The 18,177-nt window shown below is 34.9% G+C and overlaps 1 protein-coding gene across 10 annotated transcripts in view; it reads left to right on the forward strand.

The window, feature by feature from the left end:
* Dmd (dystrophin) overlaps nt 1-18,177 on the forward strand; it is a 2,242,690-nt gene that overhangs the window by 1,144,969 nt on the left and 1,079,544 nt on the right. For all 10 annotated transcript variants that reach the window (XM_052732199.1, XM_052732319.1, XM_052732309.1 and 7 more), the window contains one exon: nt 1,585-1,732. In XM_052732199.1, the coding sequence (XP_052588159.1) occupies nt 1,585-1,732 (148 nt within the window). The remainder of the gene's footprint in view (nt 1-1,584; nt 1,733-18,177) is intronic.

Genomic DNA, 18,177 nt, shown 5'->3' on the forward strand with positions numbered 1-18,177 from the left:
AATGCCTGAAGTTCTCTGTTTCATGTTTTATCCTTTATTAGTGAGGTTTACATCTGAATTTTTGGTTTGACTTCTGAAATCATACATTTCCTGTTTTATTTAAGTTGGGGTATACTTTAGTGATTATATTTCTTTGTTAAATTATGATTTTTCATGTATTTTTTCTTTATTTCATTCCACTGTGTTTTCACAACTTCACTTAAGGTATTATTTATTTACAGCCTTTTCAAGGTATTTGAACATATTCATACTTCCTATTTTGAAATTTTTGCCTTGTGCTTCAGCTATATTGAGATTCTCAGAACCTACTGTTGTAGGGTTAATGGATTATAGAGGAAGCATGTTGTCTCATCTGTTAATGTGTGTGTGTGTGTGTGTGTGTGTGTGTGTGTGTGTGTGTGTGTGTGTGTGTGTGTTTGTACAAGTGTCTAGTCATCTGCGTTTGTGATAATTGAGGTGATTCTAGGTGTTGATATCTGGTTTTATTGTTGTTGACTATTCCATACCTGGATTTCATTGCCCACTCTGGATTTTACGAAAGTAGATGGCTGTGGGTTGCCTATTTGAGAGTGCTTCTGCAAGTCAATGAGTGGCATAGAGTAATAGGGGTTTGCTAATTTTAAAAAGACTTAGAAGGGCTGTGAGAAAGCGCTAAGGGGATCCTGTCTTCAGCAAGATTTGTGGTCCCCAGGGAATTGGAAGTGTAGTGGAAGGAGGGGTTCCTGAAAGTAGGTTTCACTAAGGTAAAAAAAATCATGGCTAGGGAGACAGGAGTGAAAGACTAGGGGGACTTGACTTTGTACAAAGAGTTGTAGTCTCTAATGGATTGACTTGATGAGGGAGGAAATGTACCTGTAAGCAGACTGCTAAAGGATTGAAGGTGAGACAGTAAATATCATAATGAGGATAGGAAGGATAGTGGTAATTGCCCACCTAAGTCCTAGCTCTGTGTGGCCACTGAGCATCTATTGTAGAAGGTGTTTCTAGGTATTTGTGGCTGATGTAATGGAATTGGGATAGACTAGAAGGGAGGGCTGAAACATTCTTTAGAAAGGAGCAAAGGTGGGTCAATACTCTGCCTAAGGTTTGGCAGAGTCCCTATGGAATTGAGGTAGGGTGACAAAAGGGGCTTCTTCAGGCACCTGGATGCTTAATAATCTTAGAGTTTTGAAACAGGAGGAATGTTGAATCTCATCAACCTGATGAGATAGTTTTCATCCAAATGTATTTTAAAATTGAATGTCTGGTTCCCAAACAATTTTTACCATTTTGAAATGTTTTCAAAGTCCTAGAATTATGTTTTTAAAATTACAACAAGGTAGATGCTAATACTCCTAAACAATTGCCTAATATTGGTTTTAATCAATGTATATGATTAATTTTAAAGGAAAATTAAGTTTCTGTTTTAATTTATAGTTCCTATTTTACATTAGTTATTATGTCTGATCATTAAAACTAAAATCTATAAATTCAAGACACTACAAAAATAATGCATTTGTCAGCATGAACAAAAGTATGTGAGATATCCATAAAATGTTTTCTAAAAGTCATTTACTTTGTTTCATCCTTGTTTTCCAATTCTAGGCGATTTGATCGATCAGTTGAAAAATGGAGACACTTTCATTATGATATGAAGGTATTTAATCAATGGCTGAATGAAGTTGAACAGTTTTTCAGAAAGACACAAAATCCTGAAAATTGGGAACATGCAAAATACAAATGGTATCTTAAGGTAAGACTTTTGAGCTTTCTTTTTCCATGTTGTCTTTCTTTTTGCAGCAATATTTTGAATATTTAACTACTGTAAGTTCATGTGGAAGAATGAATGGAATTTATAACTCCTGACTTTCGTGATGTTCCCTGAACATGCTATAAAAGCCAGCATAACAAGTATGTCAAAAATTGTGCTCTGAATGTTTGTGAAAGGATGAGAGCATCTGCCTATGCACTACTGGTTCATCTGGTGAACTGTGAAATACACCTGCATCTGTGATGTAGCAAAACATCTTACAGCAGAGTATAGTGTGGTTTGTTGTTCTCTCTCTCTCTCTCTGTCTCTCTGTCTCTGTCTCTCTCTGTCGCTCTGTCTCTGTCTCTGTCTCTCTCTCTCTCTCTCTCTCTCTCTCTCTCTCTCTCTCTCTCTCTCTCTCTCTCTCTGTGTGTGTGTGTGTGTGTGTGTGTGTGTGTGTGTGTGTGTGTGTGTTTGCCTTATGTTGGAACCTGTCCAGAAGGAAAAGCTGTGGTATACTTAGTAGTAATGTAGTTGCTGCAAATATCCATCATGATAAAATTACAAGTGCATTTCCCTCAAGACAATTTGTGGGGATGTAGCTATATTTCTATATATTCTATTGACAAAATGCCTTATGAGACAGACCAGGGGCCAAAACAATGTTGAGTTAATTGTTAGTACTTATTGACTTTTTCTGGTTTATTTTAATGGAAATGCAACATATGGATTATAACCAGGGAATCATTTAATTCCAAAGTGTTGTGTCTTTTAATGTGATGATAAAAATAAATTAGATTGTGGAGTATATAGTTTAGTTGATAAAATATATAGATTAAGTCTAAGAAATATGGTTTATTATATCAAGTCTAATTTTTTTTATTGCTCATTGTTAATGTTGCAGTTTTCAGTCAAGTGGGTTTGGATTGAGGCCAACTTTTAATGTCCAAAAATACTACTTAAGACAGATAGAGACAAAGAAAAGGATAGTTTTTAGCAGACTTTCTTGTACTATAATCCCCCTAATCATGACACAGAGACTTATTATTAATTATGAATGCTCTGCTTTAACTTAGACTTCTTTCTCTAGCGCTTTTAACTCGTTAACCTGTTTCTATTAGTCTATGTGCTGCCCTGAGGCTCGTTTACCTCATCTAGGTACTATCCATCCTGCTTCCCTGCTTCCTACATGTCTGGCTGGCTGGCCCCTGCTGGCTGGTCCCAGGATGGATGGCTGGCATCTCTTTTCTCTCTGCCTACCAGCCTCACCTCTTCTTCCTCTGCCTAGCTATTGGCCATTCAGTGTTTTATTAGAACAATCAGGTGCCTTGGCAGGCAAGGTAAAACAGCAAAACATCTTTACACAGTTAAACAATTATTCTGCTACACAAATAGATGCAGCACATCTTTACATAGTTAAACAAATATTCTATCCACAACAGTAATTAATTGAACAATTTAAACATTTTAAAATTTTAGATTCAATATGACATTAGAGTTTACAATTCTCAAGTGTTTGCCTAGCAAATTTCTTATGTTCAGATAGTGAGCATTCAAACACCTGTGTAAATAACAAGTGAGGTAAAGAAAAAAAACCCAGTACTTTTAGAGTCTTTTGTATTTATATATGTATAATAAAATTTGCTCACACATCAATGTTAGCATAAATTAGAGTAAATTCACTAGTTTACAATCTGCTATCCTATAGAAGATACATTCTGAATAGCCCCAATGTGAATGTTGAGCTAAGGAAGCACAATGCAATGTCTACTTGAAAGGCATATATAAAATACAGTCATATAATGTTTTTAAAGAGATATGTAAATTTCTTGAGTTTTCAAAGATATCTGACAAGGGATATATAATATGTATACATATAGTATTATACAACACATATAATTATTTATTATAAAGTTAGTTTGAATTAATTATGATGAAAATCAAGCAATAGAGAAGTAAAAATATTCCTCCATTATACTTCCTAGAGGTTGGGTAATATTAGAATAAATCCCAGGGCCTTGTTCATGCTCAATGCACCCTCTACCACAATTGATAGACTCTCTGTCCATAATTTGGATTTGGCATTTTTTAAATGTTTAGTTCCTTAATGTGTTCGCAATGAGAATGAGTTAATATGAAGAAGGCTTACTAAGGATCATATTTTTGGTCAAGCAATTAACTTATGTGCGGAGGCTGTTTGTCTTATTTGTTCTATTGATCATTTCATATCAATAGGATCATAATTTTCATCAAAATTTCAAATGTTTCAGCCTTTATTTTTAAGTAAGGTACTACCAAATGCTTATACATTATGTCAATTAAAGTGGTCATACTAGTCATTAGTATTCTGCTCATTTTCTGATTATTTCTCCTGTCCATAATTATTCTATAATTTCTATTGTGACGTTTAATGACATTTTGTGATGTCTAATCTTTGATTAATCTCTTTTGTCTATATTTTAATGGCATATATTATTATTGACATTTCTTAGATGTGAAATTTGGGTGATTATATATATACTTTGGGTCTACACAATTTGTCCTATAATGTCTTAATGATATAAAATGCAGATATAAACTCATAGTTTCCTTTTTGAACTCAACCAATTGTATATATTTTTGTTACCTTTAGTTAATGTATTTTGTCCTATGAGTGCTATTTTAATGTAGTTTTTAGTATCTGGTAACTTTTAATTTTTGTTGGGTGTTTGAAAATTAAATTGCTAAATACTAAATAATTTGTCATTCAAATAAATTTTAAGCTATCTTGTGAGACCCAGTTAACCTAGTTTAAAACAGCTTTAAAATTTATAGATTTTCTTTGATACATTATTGTTTGCAATTATCCAGCTAATTTGTTCCACTACTAAGGCAAAGTCCTTCTGTTTACTCCGATGCCCCTTGAACGATTAATTCTTCTTCCACAGTGGCAGGTGGGCTATCACAGCCCAAATTTAGCTTCTTTCCCTAGTCTTTCGTAGTTCTCTCACATATACAAGCTGTTTAGGACCCACAGGAAAGCACTTTCTGAAGATCTTCCACGTTCTTCCTCTCTGTTTCATTCTCCTTTCTAGCATTCTGCCTTGTAATATTTATGTTTGCCCCATTGGACTTTGTGTTTCATCTCCTGAAATCAAATCATCTGGTGTCTTGAACATTTCTGCATCTTTTCTTATAGTATAGAGAGCTGCCTAGATAGGAAGGTGGACAAATTTAGTACTCAGACATGGGATTGTTTCCATTCACTCTGTAATCATAGTCCTTTGTCCTGTGTTCAATTTCTTAAAAACCATTCTTTCATATACATGTTATTTTTAATGTTCAAATATGATACGAGATCTTCTCCCTTTCATTAAAAATTGCCATGAAACAAAAATATGAAACTTTTAATATTGTTCAAGGTATTATTACTAATACAGCCGTACAAGTCCATCATAATGTTATAGATCGGTATAATATGGAAAAGTCCCCACTTATTGACAGTGTAATGTATTAATTATTATTATATTATTAATTATAATTGGTGAATATTTATAAGCATATTTCCTATTCAGTTAGAGAAGTTGTAAAAGTACTTCATTTCATCTATTTCTTAATCTACAAATAAATTATATATATATATATGGAAATATTCTGCTAGATACAGAGATTTTAATGATATCACAAGTCCTAGCCTGCTTTTTTCTTCATTAAATATGAAATCTGCCTACACATGTATGTTTACATATACATTAAGATGTCTGAATAAGTTTACATTCTGAGTAAGATTTTATTAAAGATGTTTTATTAAGATACATCTGATGGTATCTCTTCAACACAAAGAATATTGCCATAAATGTCTCAGTTCTATCCCTGACTATGTTCACACTTTATTAAACTAGGAAATAATAATAAAATTGATAAAAGAATGACATTTCTCACAAAATAATACTACATTTATTATAAGACCTCATTATGACTTATTACTCTCAATGATGGGTTAGTTCATATTTATAAATGTTAAAATTTAATTAGTATTAGTGAATACTGAATTATTCATCTCAAACATCTTAAACACAGTATAAGCTGACTGGAAATCCTACTAAACATTATTTCCATGAAGTATGGGAACTTCTCAAAGTATACACTTTGAGGAAGAATTGAGGAAAATTCCCATTCGTACGAACTTACCATCCTGAGATGGCTGATACTTCTTTCTGTCTTCTCAGTTTTTAAGCAACAAGAAGACATGCTAGTGAGAGTTTTCAGAATAAAAGTTGAATACCATGAAGTAAAGTTATGAAAACAATATTAATTCACATGGTAACAGTATACATTGTTATGTCATCAATTACCTTGGTTAAAAACAGGGATGTGGAAATCATAAAATACCCTAATATTAAGATCTAACCTGCTTTCAGCTAGACTTGAAAGAAGTAACCTTTAAAACATAAGCTGTTGAATGTTATTGAATTCTTCTAGTTGCCAGTAGAAACAATAAAAAAAATCACCATTAGGTTAAGTATTTGCAAGTTCTGAATATTGTTCCTTTTAATGGAAATGCAGCCTGTTTGCTTTTATGGGATAATGCTGCTTAGTGGACTATATTAAATATTAACAACACCTTCTAGAGAATATTGCCATGAATATGTGTGAGTCTTTGAATCTTATAAAAAATTTCCATTTAAATTCAGCCTTAAGAAGTAAGAAACAATGGGATTATTTACATAAATTTTGGGGTTTAAATCAACAAATATAAAAATTAAAGGGACAGAAGATGAAATAGCAATGTGTTATGTTTCTATGAGTTGATAACACCTTTAAAAGTAAAATGTAGTCTTTCAGTGTTGATTAGTTTTCAGTTATATTCTGCAATGCTATTTGTTTTACTGCTTAATAATTTCAATTATACTGACATGCAGTATTTTTATGTATGTTGCCACAAATAAACTGAATTAAAAGTGTCTACATTGTTAAATAATAAATTTTAATCATTGTAATTAGGACAAGAATTACACCAAAGTTGATTAAATATAGTAATTTCACTATGTCTACCATCCTACCATTAACTATGAAAAATAGATATGGAATAGGATTCTACTCTGCGGTATCTAATAGAGAACAACGTATGGGTGAACTTGCAGGCATGCCAGTGTCTTGGACTTGGAGGGAAAAGGCAGAGAGAAGACTGCATCAGTGTTAAGGACCAGCTGAGCTGCTCTTCATTTCACCTTACATTGCCTATCAGTGATTGAAGAGAGCATTTTGTAAAGCACCCACTTTTGACGACCTTAGATTCATAGAGCACAAAGGAATTGAAGTGAATCCTGCCCAAAAGTTTGAGACAAGTGGGTCCATGAAAATGCTTTCTTCTTAATGGAGATGCCTTAGAGTTCTCAGTCTTATTCTACTTTCTCCACTTGCAGCCCAGAAAGCCCTCTTGTAGTAGACGCTGCTATTGAAAAGCCACTGGCTTGTGCAGGCCTTGTAGGTGGTGAATAAATTGTATAGGTCAGTGACGATATCTGCTGCAGAGGATGTGATTTCTATCTAGAATGGGCTTTAATATTTAATTAGACATATACTCTCTTAAAGGACTCTATATGCGTTAACTAGCATTCTATTGATACAGATTGATTCAAACACTCTCTCCTTTTTAAAGGCATATGGTGTAAAAGACTAAATTGGATACAAGTATGCTTTGTATATAGTCAGTTTTTACAGTGCTGATTTTACCAGCTGGCTGGTGAGTTTGACGGCTTCTTAACAGCCTTGCTGCTGATAGAAACTTTGATGGAAAAATCACTTGAGTAAATATTCCTGCCATCTGTTGCCCTTTGTTGGGACCCCAGTGTTAAGAATAATTCATACCATTGCTTGCCCTTTATTTTTCCCCAGCAGTAATAAAATTTCATAAGCTTTCATTTTGTAGTCACAAAATCTATCCTGTTTTCTGTAGCTAGAGGATGTATACTAACACAAGGAAATCAGCAAGAAAATTTACTGCTAGGGGTATTCGTCTCTAGTCACTTGCTTTAGGTTTACAGCAATGTATAAAGAAGGAGATACATTACAAAATGAGTGTTTCAGTATTATTAGCTAGCAGTGGCATGGGAGTTTAGTGTCTTAATATAGTTAAACAGCTACGCCCTTCATTTTTTGGTTCTCTCATAAAATACTTTGAGACTGAAGTTTCCTCTCCTTCCACTCCTCCCAGCCCCTCTCCACCTTCCCTTACCCACAGATCTACACTTCCCTTCCCTTTCAGAAAAGAGCAGGCTTCCCAGGCATGTCAAGAGAATACCAGCATAACAAGTGACAATAAGACTCAGTACAAACCCTCATTCTTATGTAAATATTGTTAGGTTTTTATTGCTGCTTAGAAAGTCTTCTACAACTTCTTGACTCAAATGCATCTCTCCAGAAGTAGTAAATAACAGATTTATTGGGAATTTGGCACAGTGCAGAAATTCAGAGATGGGCTTTATATCATAGGTCTCTCATAAATAAGTGTATTCAAATAATTGGATAATGTCAGTGGCTTGTTTTTAACATTATATTCAGCACAATATCTTTAGGATGACAAATCGTTACACCTTATTATAGAGAAGGGAGAACAACCATTGTAACTAACCATGATAACCACAGCAGTCAAAAGCTACTTAAAATGCAGCAAAACCCAGCTGTCCCTAAGGGATTCCGTTTCTTAGCTTAGGAAATTATGAAGACTAAGAGAAAATGTGGAGCAAAGTAATTACACATCTCAAATTGATAAAACTGTAAGCTGCTCACATCAATATAGAAGCAAAGAGAAAGAAAAATTAATAGTTACTAAAAACAAATTAATTTCCATGTACATCATTTCCACAAAGTAACAATGCTTTACAAAGAAGATATTCCAGTAGTTTCTTCTTGTGTCCCTTCTTACACACTGCTGTCCATTCTAATGTTTCTTTCCCACTTTACTATTAATTTTCCTTTCTTTTATGAACACTAACAAATACTCATCCCCAGCCTCCATGTCCCAAACTCACCTCTGTTTGCTTCTGTGCATTTCTTTTGTGCACATTCCTGTTGTAATATGACTATTAAACCTACATTTTGTTAAAGCTATGTATTTTAAAGAGAAAATAATCACTCATATGCACAACCAGACATGAAGAAATAGACACACAAGATTGCTTTTCTTCTAACTTAGCCTCCTTATATTCTTAATAATAGTATTACTTCACAGTAGTGTGAGATATGTTTACACGCATGCTATTATGTATACTTTCCCATTAGAATGGAAACCTGCTTTTTCTTCCTCACCAATATGCCTCAGTACATAAAATAACTTATTTAAACCTCCAATACATAATATTCTTTGAATGTGCAAATGCATTAGGGAATTATATGTTCATTGCACTATTTCCTCTAGGCAAACAAGTCTTTGCTTTCTCTGTCATTCTTACCCTACTCCATATCCCAAACCCAAACACCTCATAGTAAAGTGCTCTAACCACTTCCATACCAATGAAATTGTCCTGTAGTAGGACAGTTTAACAATTTGATGGCCCCGTTATCTCACTCATTGAAACATGCTTTAGATTTTTTCTCCATTTATTTACTTGAGGGTACAGGGGAAGTCTCATGCCACAATATGCGTGGGGAGTTCACAGGACAGCTAACAGGAAATGGTTCTCTTCTTCTATCAGGTGTGTAGTCAGTCTTTGGACATCCAGTTCCAAAATGACACAGAAATGTCTTAAGAATTCGGAATGCTGGCTTTAGCTTAAGCTTGTTCACAACTAGCTCTTATAACTTAATTATCCCATGTTTATTAATCTACATTCTGCCACATTGCTTGTTACCTCTCCTTCATACTGTATGTTCAACTCCCTCCACATCTTACCGGTTTAATCTCTCAGCCTCAGATTCTTCCCAAATTCCTCTCACTGGAAGGCCTGCCTATTCTCTCCAACCTAGCTATTGGCCATTCAGCTCTTCATTAAACCAATCAGAAGGCACCTAAAGCAGGTGAGGCAAAAACCCAGACACATTTTTACACAGTGTAAACAAATATCCCATAACACACATGGGTCCTAGAGATCTAACTCAAGTCTTCAGGCTGGCTGGCAAATTATTTTAACTACCGAGCCCTTTTGCTAGCCCTGAAACATACTGTGAATGCCTAAATTGAAGAAAAATTTTAATTGAGTCTACCCTGAACAAGGCAGACACTGCTTGCTACTAGGAACTCAGAGATTGACTAAGAAGCTGTTTTCCTTTAAAGAACTCACAGCCTCAGTATTTCAGTATATTGATGCTAAGGTTAAGTGCAGTGCAGTGTATAGACACTCCAAGAAGTACTCAAAGGAAAACATGTTTTTGTTTCTGTTTTCCAACTAGTGATTTTTTACAAGCTCAATCACATTTTCTCCTCCCTCCCTCCTCTCTTCCTAGTCCCTACCTTCAACTTCTCCTCTTCTCCATCCCCATCCACTCCTCCTTTCAAAAGAGTTAAGGCCTCCTATGGATATCAGCCAGCTATGACATAGGAAGTTGCAGTAAGACTAGGCACCTCCTTTCCTATTAAATCGCCACAGGGAAACCCAGTAGAAGGAAAGGCTCTCAAAAGCAGTCCCATGCAAGCTCTCTGTTTGGTGGTTCAGTCTCTGTGAGCACCTGAGACCAGGCTAGTTGATCCTGTGCTATTCTTGTAGTATACTTGGCCATTCTGGCCCTCACAATCCTTCCTCCCCCTTCTCCCACAGGATTCCCCAAGGTCTGTCTAATGTTTGGCAGTGGGTCTCTCCATCTGTTTCCATCTGTGCAGGGTGAAGCCTGTCTGATGGCAGTTGGGCTAGGCAATGATTTTATGAGTATAGCAGAATATCATTAGGAATCATTTCATTGACTATGTTTTCCCAGTCATGTTTGTTTCTCTCCTAGGTCTCTGGACAATCTAACCCCTGGGTCCTGGCCCTCCAGAAGGTGTCAGCGGTGGGCTCCAGGCAGTGTCTGGTCTCAGGGCTTAGTCTTTCTTGATATTCCAGTATCACACCTCGGAAATTCTCAAACTCACTTGGGAAAACATTTTTTTTTTTTTGGAGAACCAGTAAGATAAGTAATGTGAAAAACAGTCTGAGGATAGCACAATCTATGAACAAAATACACACAGAGAAAGAAAACGTTCTAATCTAGGTGTAAATTTTGAAAAATGATAATATTTTTTTACTAGGCGAAGAATTTTATTAACCCTTTTCCAAACTTTATTCCCAGGCTTCTTCAGCTTAATTTGCTGCAAAGAATGAATTGTGTTTAAGCAAATACTGAAAGAGCTGCGGTGTCCAAGGGGTTCGGGCTTAAAAATATTAGCGATCTAGATTTTATCAGATCCATAAACAAAAGAATTTTTTTTTTTCGAGACAGGGTTTCTCTGTGTAGCTTTGGAGACCAGGCTGGCCTCGAACTCACAGAGATCCGCCTGGCTCTGCCTCCCGAGTGCTGGGATTAAAGGCGTGCGCCACCACCGCCCGGCTGGAGAGATGGCTCAGCCGTTAAAAGGCTAGGCTCACAACCAAAACAAAAGAATTTTAAAAAGCAGTCATGATATAAAATAGCTCCTGTAACTTCTGTTACAGGAAGTCTATTCTAAATTATAGTACAGGAAGTCTATTCACAGTTGAGCGTGTTCATCAAGTTGAATAGCAAATATCTAGTTGTAATAATGGTAAATCTTCCTACGATATAACTAAATTATTTGTAGGAGCCAGAAACGTGGACTGTTAGCAAACACAATAGTAAACAAAATTTAAAACCCCTATTTAACCTTGAAGGGCTGTAATTGGCAGAATTGTAGTGGCAGCTCATATTAATACTCCCTGCTAAAAATTAATAGAGGTAATAGTCAAGTATATGAGAATGAAAAATACTGGGCATATCTGACACAAACACACTTCTAATTAGTGACATTTTCTATTTAGATTTTGTGGTCTCATAATCACTATTTGTCAGTAACTGATTTTATTTTATGAATTCATAGTTCTTACCATTTTAATTCTATATCCTTGGTTCAGTATTTCATTTTACTTAAACTAGTTTTGAAGATCATTTCAGAGAAATTTAAATAACAGATTTATATGCAGTCTGGGAATCCAGGATTTCATGAAGTATATTGAGCTAGTTAATTTTATGGGTAAATATATCACCTGAGACATCACTCAGGGTACTTGCAGTGAAATTAATTTTAACACAATGTATGGTTTTTCTAGTGCTATTATAAATTATCAACTTAATATTGGTCATATGAATACCAGAGTAATAAAAGGAGCAAACTATTGAGCCAAATCCTCCTGGCAACCTGTTTTTGTGAATCAAGTTTCAATGAGATTTCACAACATTTCATTATTGACATATGGTCTACAGCTACTTTAAGTCTACAAGGGAATGACAGACTAGGTAGTTGCCCTCAAGGTCATATGACCTAAATACCCCAAGACATTCAATATGTACCTTTTTGCAGAAAAGTTTGTTAACTCATACTTTAGAGAACAAAGAAGTAAAATGTTAAAGTAAAAGCTCAACTTCCCCAGTTACATTCTAATTAAACATTCTGTGTTGTTGGCTATACATTTCAATGGGTTTGGTCCATGTTCATAAATCTAATTGAAACCCACACTAACAAAAATGTAGAAATTCAAATAGGCTTCTTATTTAAGTCAACTTGAAATTTATAGTATTACTAGAAGGAGATAACTTTCTAAGTTTTAATTTATATTATAACATAATTATTGTACATTTTAATGAGATACCCATAGGTTTCATCATTGTACACATAAGATAGTAACCATATTAATGTACTAGCAAAGCTACTGCCTCAAACATTTGTGCTTTGTGTCAGAGCATTCAAAATTTTTTAAAGATTAAAATCTAGTTATTTTAAAATATACAATAAAATGCTGCTTAGCAAAGGACTGGGAGACAGGTAAATAAGGTAAAATGGGCTGGAGAGTTTTAAGTGCGAGCATGGAGCAACAGTTCCCTTGACTGGTCTTACTGCAAGGCTTTTGGGTCCTGAAAGATCTTAGTGGGATACTAAATCAAGTGATTATGATAACAACTTCTTCCAGTTATTCTCCCAAACCTTCTTTCATTGTCTCAGTGGCCCTGAGCACAAGTCCTTCACTCAGCTAGTCATATTCTTTCATGAGGCTTTGAAACTCAAGGTGAGGAGTAAGATTGGGTTTCATCTATTCTAATGGGGATTCCTGATGAGTCAAAAAGGGTTGCCTGCTGTGATTGCCAGCTAGTGCCCTGCCTGTTTGAAATCTTATTATTTTATATTCTTTCCAACCTCTTCTATTTTTCACTTATGAGTACAGGCATAGACAATTTCTGTTGCTTTTAAATGAAGAACACTAAGATAAACAACATCCTAAGGTAATTTCTTCTGCCCTGTTTGCTTTCATAAAGAATGTTAAGTTCCCCTTGAAGAGACTGCAGAACATAACAATTTGTATGCAATGAACAGTTTCTAACCCCTTGAGATTGATGTACAATTCCTATTTGACAGGAGAGAAACAATTAGGTTCCACTGTGGCCCAGAGTACCAATGTTGTTTCTACACTTTAAGTGTTCTTGGATGATTATGTGAGATTCATAATTTTGTCCTGTTGCACCCACTTCTCCATTACATTCCAGTCTTAATTTATTGTACCGTATTAAAAGTTTTTTAGGTAATTTGTTCTTATTGATGCTCAGACATTAAAATGTCTGCAGGCTCTGAAAATGAATAAATTTAGTGTGCCAGCATAGTTCTCCAAATCTGGGCTTTAGAGCTAATAGTACAGTCTTACATTGTATTATAAATCATTGTTAACAGATTTATTTGAAAATCTCATTTTATTTAAAGTTTAAATAATAAATTTTTATTCATTTTCTCCCTAGATTTCTACTTTTTACAATATATGCCTGCTTTGTGTATACAAATTGCATTTATTTCCTGACTAATAATGGATTAAAGAAACAACTGTACCTTTAAACAACACAAACTGTGAAATACCATAATCATGGTACCACAGAGGTTTATGGACATTCATTTAACATGTTTGCTCTGTTGAGAAAATTCATTCAATTTGTAGAAATGTATAGATTTACTTTCTTAACTAGGCTTATCCCTACAGAAGTGCTCATGTCATTCAATCAATGCAATGACATATAATAAATTTCATTAAAAAGAGGCTGTATGGTGACATTTTTGGAAATTAAGCAAAATTATAATTTCATACAAGAAAAAGAAGTATGCAACTGTCCTAGTTTATTATTCTATACTGCTGTAACAGACTGCCTGATAATAAGTCATTTTCAATGTCTAGAAATATATTGGATCACTGTTTTAGAGACTGCAAAGTCAATGTCAAGGAATTAGTATATGATAATGGACATTTTGTAGGCCATCAAATGGCCAAACTTCAGAAACAAAGGGAAGAAGAAATAAAACTTATAATTTTATGATGTCCCTAGTCCTATCTATTAGCTAGAGTCCTCATTGTCCCAGTCACACAATTAATAATTTCATCATTGAAAATACGTTTTTTTAATGTTATCATATAATTTAATTTTCTTTTTTCTTAAATTCAAAATTGTATGTGAATGTGCATGTGAGTGCTGGTGCCTGCAGATCCCACAAATCCACAAGAGGATACCTTAGAGTCTGAGGTAGAAGTCGTTACCAGCAACTTGACATAGGTGCTGGGAAGGGAACTAGGATCCTCTGCAAGACCATCTTTTGATATTTTTCCTTTTATTGAAAATAGATTCTTTTATCATATATAATACTGATTACAGTTTCCCCTCCCTCTACTTTTCCCAGTTACTCCCCACTCCCTCACAATCCAGATCCATTACCTTTCTATCTTTCATTAGAAAAAAGAATAGTTCTTAGAAATAATAATAAAATAAAGTATAATAATAAGATAAACAGAAACTATCACATTGAAGTTGAACAAGATGAACCAACAAAAAGAAAAGATCTCAAGAGAAGGGAAAAGAATCAGAGACCCACTCATTCACACATTCAGGAATTCCATAAAAACACTAAACTGGAAGCTATAATACATAAACAGGACCTGGTGCAGACCCATGTAGGGTCTAATTCCATCTTTGTGAGTTCATATGAGCTTTGCTCATGTTGATTTAGAGCACCTTATATTCTTAGTGTCCTCCACTTCCTCTTCCTCTTCCTCTTAAGCAGGGTTTCTGGAACTCCAAGGCAAGGGATTTGATAGAGGCATTCCATTTATAGCTTAGTGTTCTAAGGTCTCTCACTCCTTACCTAATATCTGGCTGTGGGTCTCTGAACTTCTTTCAATCTGCTGCTGGAGGAAGCTTTTCTGATGATGGCTGAACAAGTAAAAGATCTATTAATACAGAAGAATAACATCAGGAAAAATTTTGTTTACTTTTAGTCCAGTAGTATTTGGTTTTACTCTGGGTCCCTAGGCTATCTAGTCTCAAGTTCTTCGTCACCCAAGCAGTGTCTGAGATGGGGTCTATTTTGTGGAGTGGGCCTTAAGTGAAATCAGATGTTGGTTGGACAATCCAACAGGTTTTGGGCCACCATTGCACTAGCATATCTTGCAGTAGGACACCACAGTAAATCCAAGGTTTTGTGACTGTGTTGGTGTTTGCATTGTCTTTTGGTAATGTGAAGAGTACATTTCTATATCAAAGATGAGAGAACATGGGGTGAAGGCTCTATGTAGGCATCAGCTCAAATTCTCGTGTTCAGTAAGTTGTATAGGTGTTGTCTCAGCAATGGAGCCTTATTGTCAGTTTGTGGAGAGCAACATAGCTTTTTGGCAATAGCCTGGGTTGTTTGGGATTACCATGGGAACTCTTTGTCCAAAACTTAATTAGGTGTAGCCCATTACCAGTACTGGAAAGTTGAGAAGGGATCACACAATGAAAGGTGCTTTTGCTTAGATAAAAAAAAAAGGAGTGCTGAGAAAAACTACTAAAGGAATCCTTTATTCCTTCATTGGTTTTAGTTTTTAGTAGTTTGGGTTGATTTTATATTTTAACCTAGTAACTGAGTGTTTTACAGATTGCAAGTCATGAAATTGATGTGTTAGATCACCATGAGCATTATTTTTAGTGAAATAAGATAGACATTTATAGATTATTTTGTTTCATTTATGTCTGTCTGTCTCTGTCTCGTGTGTGTGTGTGTGTGTGTGTGTGTGTGTGTGTGTGTGTGTGTGTGTATGAATGAAAGTCAATGAGAGTGTCATGAATACAGGAATATTTGGTTCTTAAGAATTAATGTATTTTTTTATAATGAATAATTTGGGAAGGTTGCTTTAACAATACTCCAGTGACTATCTGGACAATACAGATTGGACTTATTTTATTTTATGTCTTTTTTGGAGGGTGGCCACAAGGATGGGGGCACAAACCTGGGAAGACTGGGAGGTAAGAGTGACTGGGGAGCACTATGTGAAATTTCCAAATAATCAATAAAATATCATGTTAAAAATTTTGCTTCAAAGATATAAGGCAACATTCTAACTGCAGCAGATTATAGAAGACCTTTCATTTAAACAGTATTTTTAAAATTACTAGGAATGAAATTTTATGTGCTTCTCAAAAACTATGGGCAAGATTACTAGAAAATGATTTCTTCTATCTCTATTACAAAACTCATAAAAGATGATCAAATGCGTTTCTATAAACACAAGGCCAATAAATGAAGACTCTACAATCAAAACGCCATTTGATTTTGTCACCAACTATTTGCTAAAAGTTGTAAATTCTGAACATAACAAAGAAAACCACAGTTCTACCTAATATGCACATTGAAAACTAATAGAATGATATTTTCCACAAACTAGGACATGGTCTTCCTTATAGATGTTAAGCATTTTGATCGATAAAATCTAGCATTTTCACACATAAAAAATACTGTTTAGCAATGATAATAACCCAAATTAAACCGATATTACATTGTTGTAAGTAAAGTTGCGACACACCATGTTTACTATTGTGATTATTCTTTGATCATTAGTATATTTAAAGGAGTGTTTCAAAATTACAGATGGCATTAGCATTTTGATGATAATAATTGCAGTCATAACAAGTCTATCATTTATGAAGCTGTTTGATTAAATTGCCTTTTGCTTCATCTTGCATTGATATATGTATTTGGGGCATCCCCTTTTACAACAAGATGCTGAAGGAATTCCACATGCAGGTCCTTTTGTTTACTTCTCCTTGATATAGAATACAAGTAGCAACTTGGATGGACTTGTAGATGAGAGTCAAAATTTATCCAGAAGCTCTCTCATATGGGATGAATAGGTATATTGGAAGACTTTGTGATGTACATTTTAGGGTACATGGCCATATTTATATTAGTTTATAAATAGTTGACTTTCTGAATAGGGACAAAATTTACATTTTTGAAAGCAAGCTTCTTAGGGTACTTGTCCTAATTTTCACTTTGTACTTGTAGTGTTTTTATAGAACTGCAACTTAGTATACTTGAACAATTGTTGCACCAAATAATTACTGTAAAAAGATACTTGACTGTTGTTGGCTGCTTTCACTCTTTCCTATTTTGGGGGACTCGACACCCAGTTCCCAAATAAATCATATACAGAGGCTTATTCTTAATTATAAATGCCTGGCCTTAGCTTGGCTTGGTCCTTGCCAGCTTTTCTTAACTTTAAATTATCCCATCTACCTTTTGCCTCTGGACTTTTTCCTTTTCTTACTTCTGTATATCTTACTTTCACTCTTATTCCATGGCCGGGTAGCTGGCCTCTTCTTTTCTTGCTCCTTGCCCCTCCTTCTTTTCCTTCCAGATTTTTCCTTCTATTTCCTCTCTGCCTTCCAGCCCTACCTGTTCTTTCTCCTGCCTTGCTATTGGCCATTCAGCTCTTCACTGGACCATCAGGTGTTTTGGACAAGCACAGTAACACAGCTTCACAGAGGTAAACAAATGCAACATAAAAAATTGCAACATGCCAGGTGGTGTTGGTGCACACCTTTAATCCCAGCACTTGGGAGGCAGAGCCAGGCAGATTTCTGTGAGTTCGAGGCCAGCCTGGTCTACAGAGTGAGATCCAGGACAGCTCCAAAACTACACAGAGAAATCCTGTCTCTAAAAACTAAAAAAAAAAAAATGCAACAGATCTTTGCATCATTAAAACAAGTGTTCCACAGCATAAAAACATGTAACACATCTTAAAATATTATACATCATTTCCCCATTTTTGTCTAAATAAAAAGAAAAAAAATTAACTTTAACATAGTAAAACCATACACAAAAAAGTTACCATGTAATAATCACAATATTCTGTCCATTTGTAGTTAGCATATTCAGACAAAATAATGCATTATCTATCCTATCTTAGGGAATCCAAAATTTTACCCCTAATTTACCTTCTATCCTAACTAAGGAAAACTGCAACTATAGCAATCTA

This window comes from Peromyscus californicus, unplaced genomic scaffold (genome assembly GCF_007827085.1).
Source record: "Peromyscus californicus insignis strain IS unplaced genomic scaffold, ASM782708v3 Scaffold_10__1_contigs__length_136768540, whole genome shotgun sequence".
In the NCBI taxonomy this organism is placed as follows: Eukaryota; Metazoa; Chordata; class Mammalia; order Rodentia; family Cricetidae; genus Peromyscus; species Peromyscus californicus.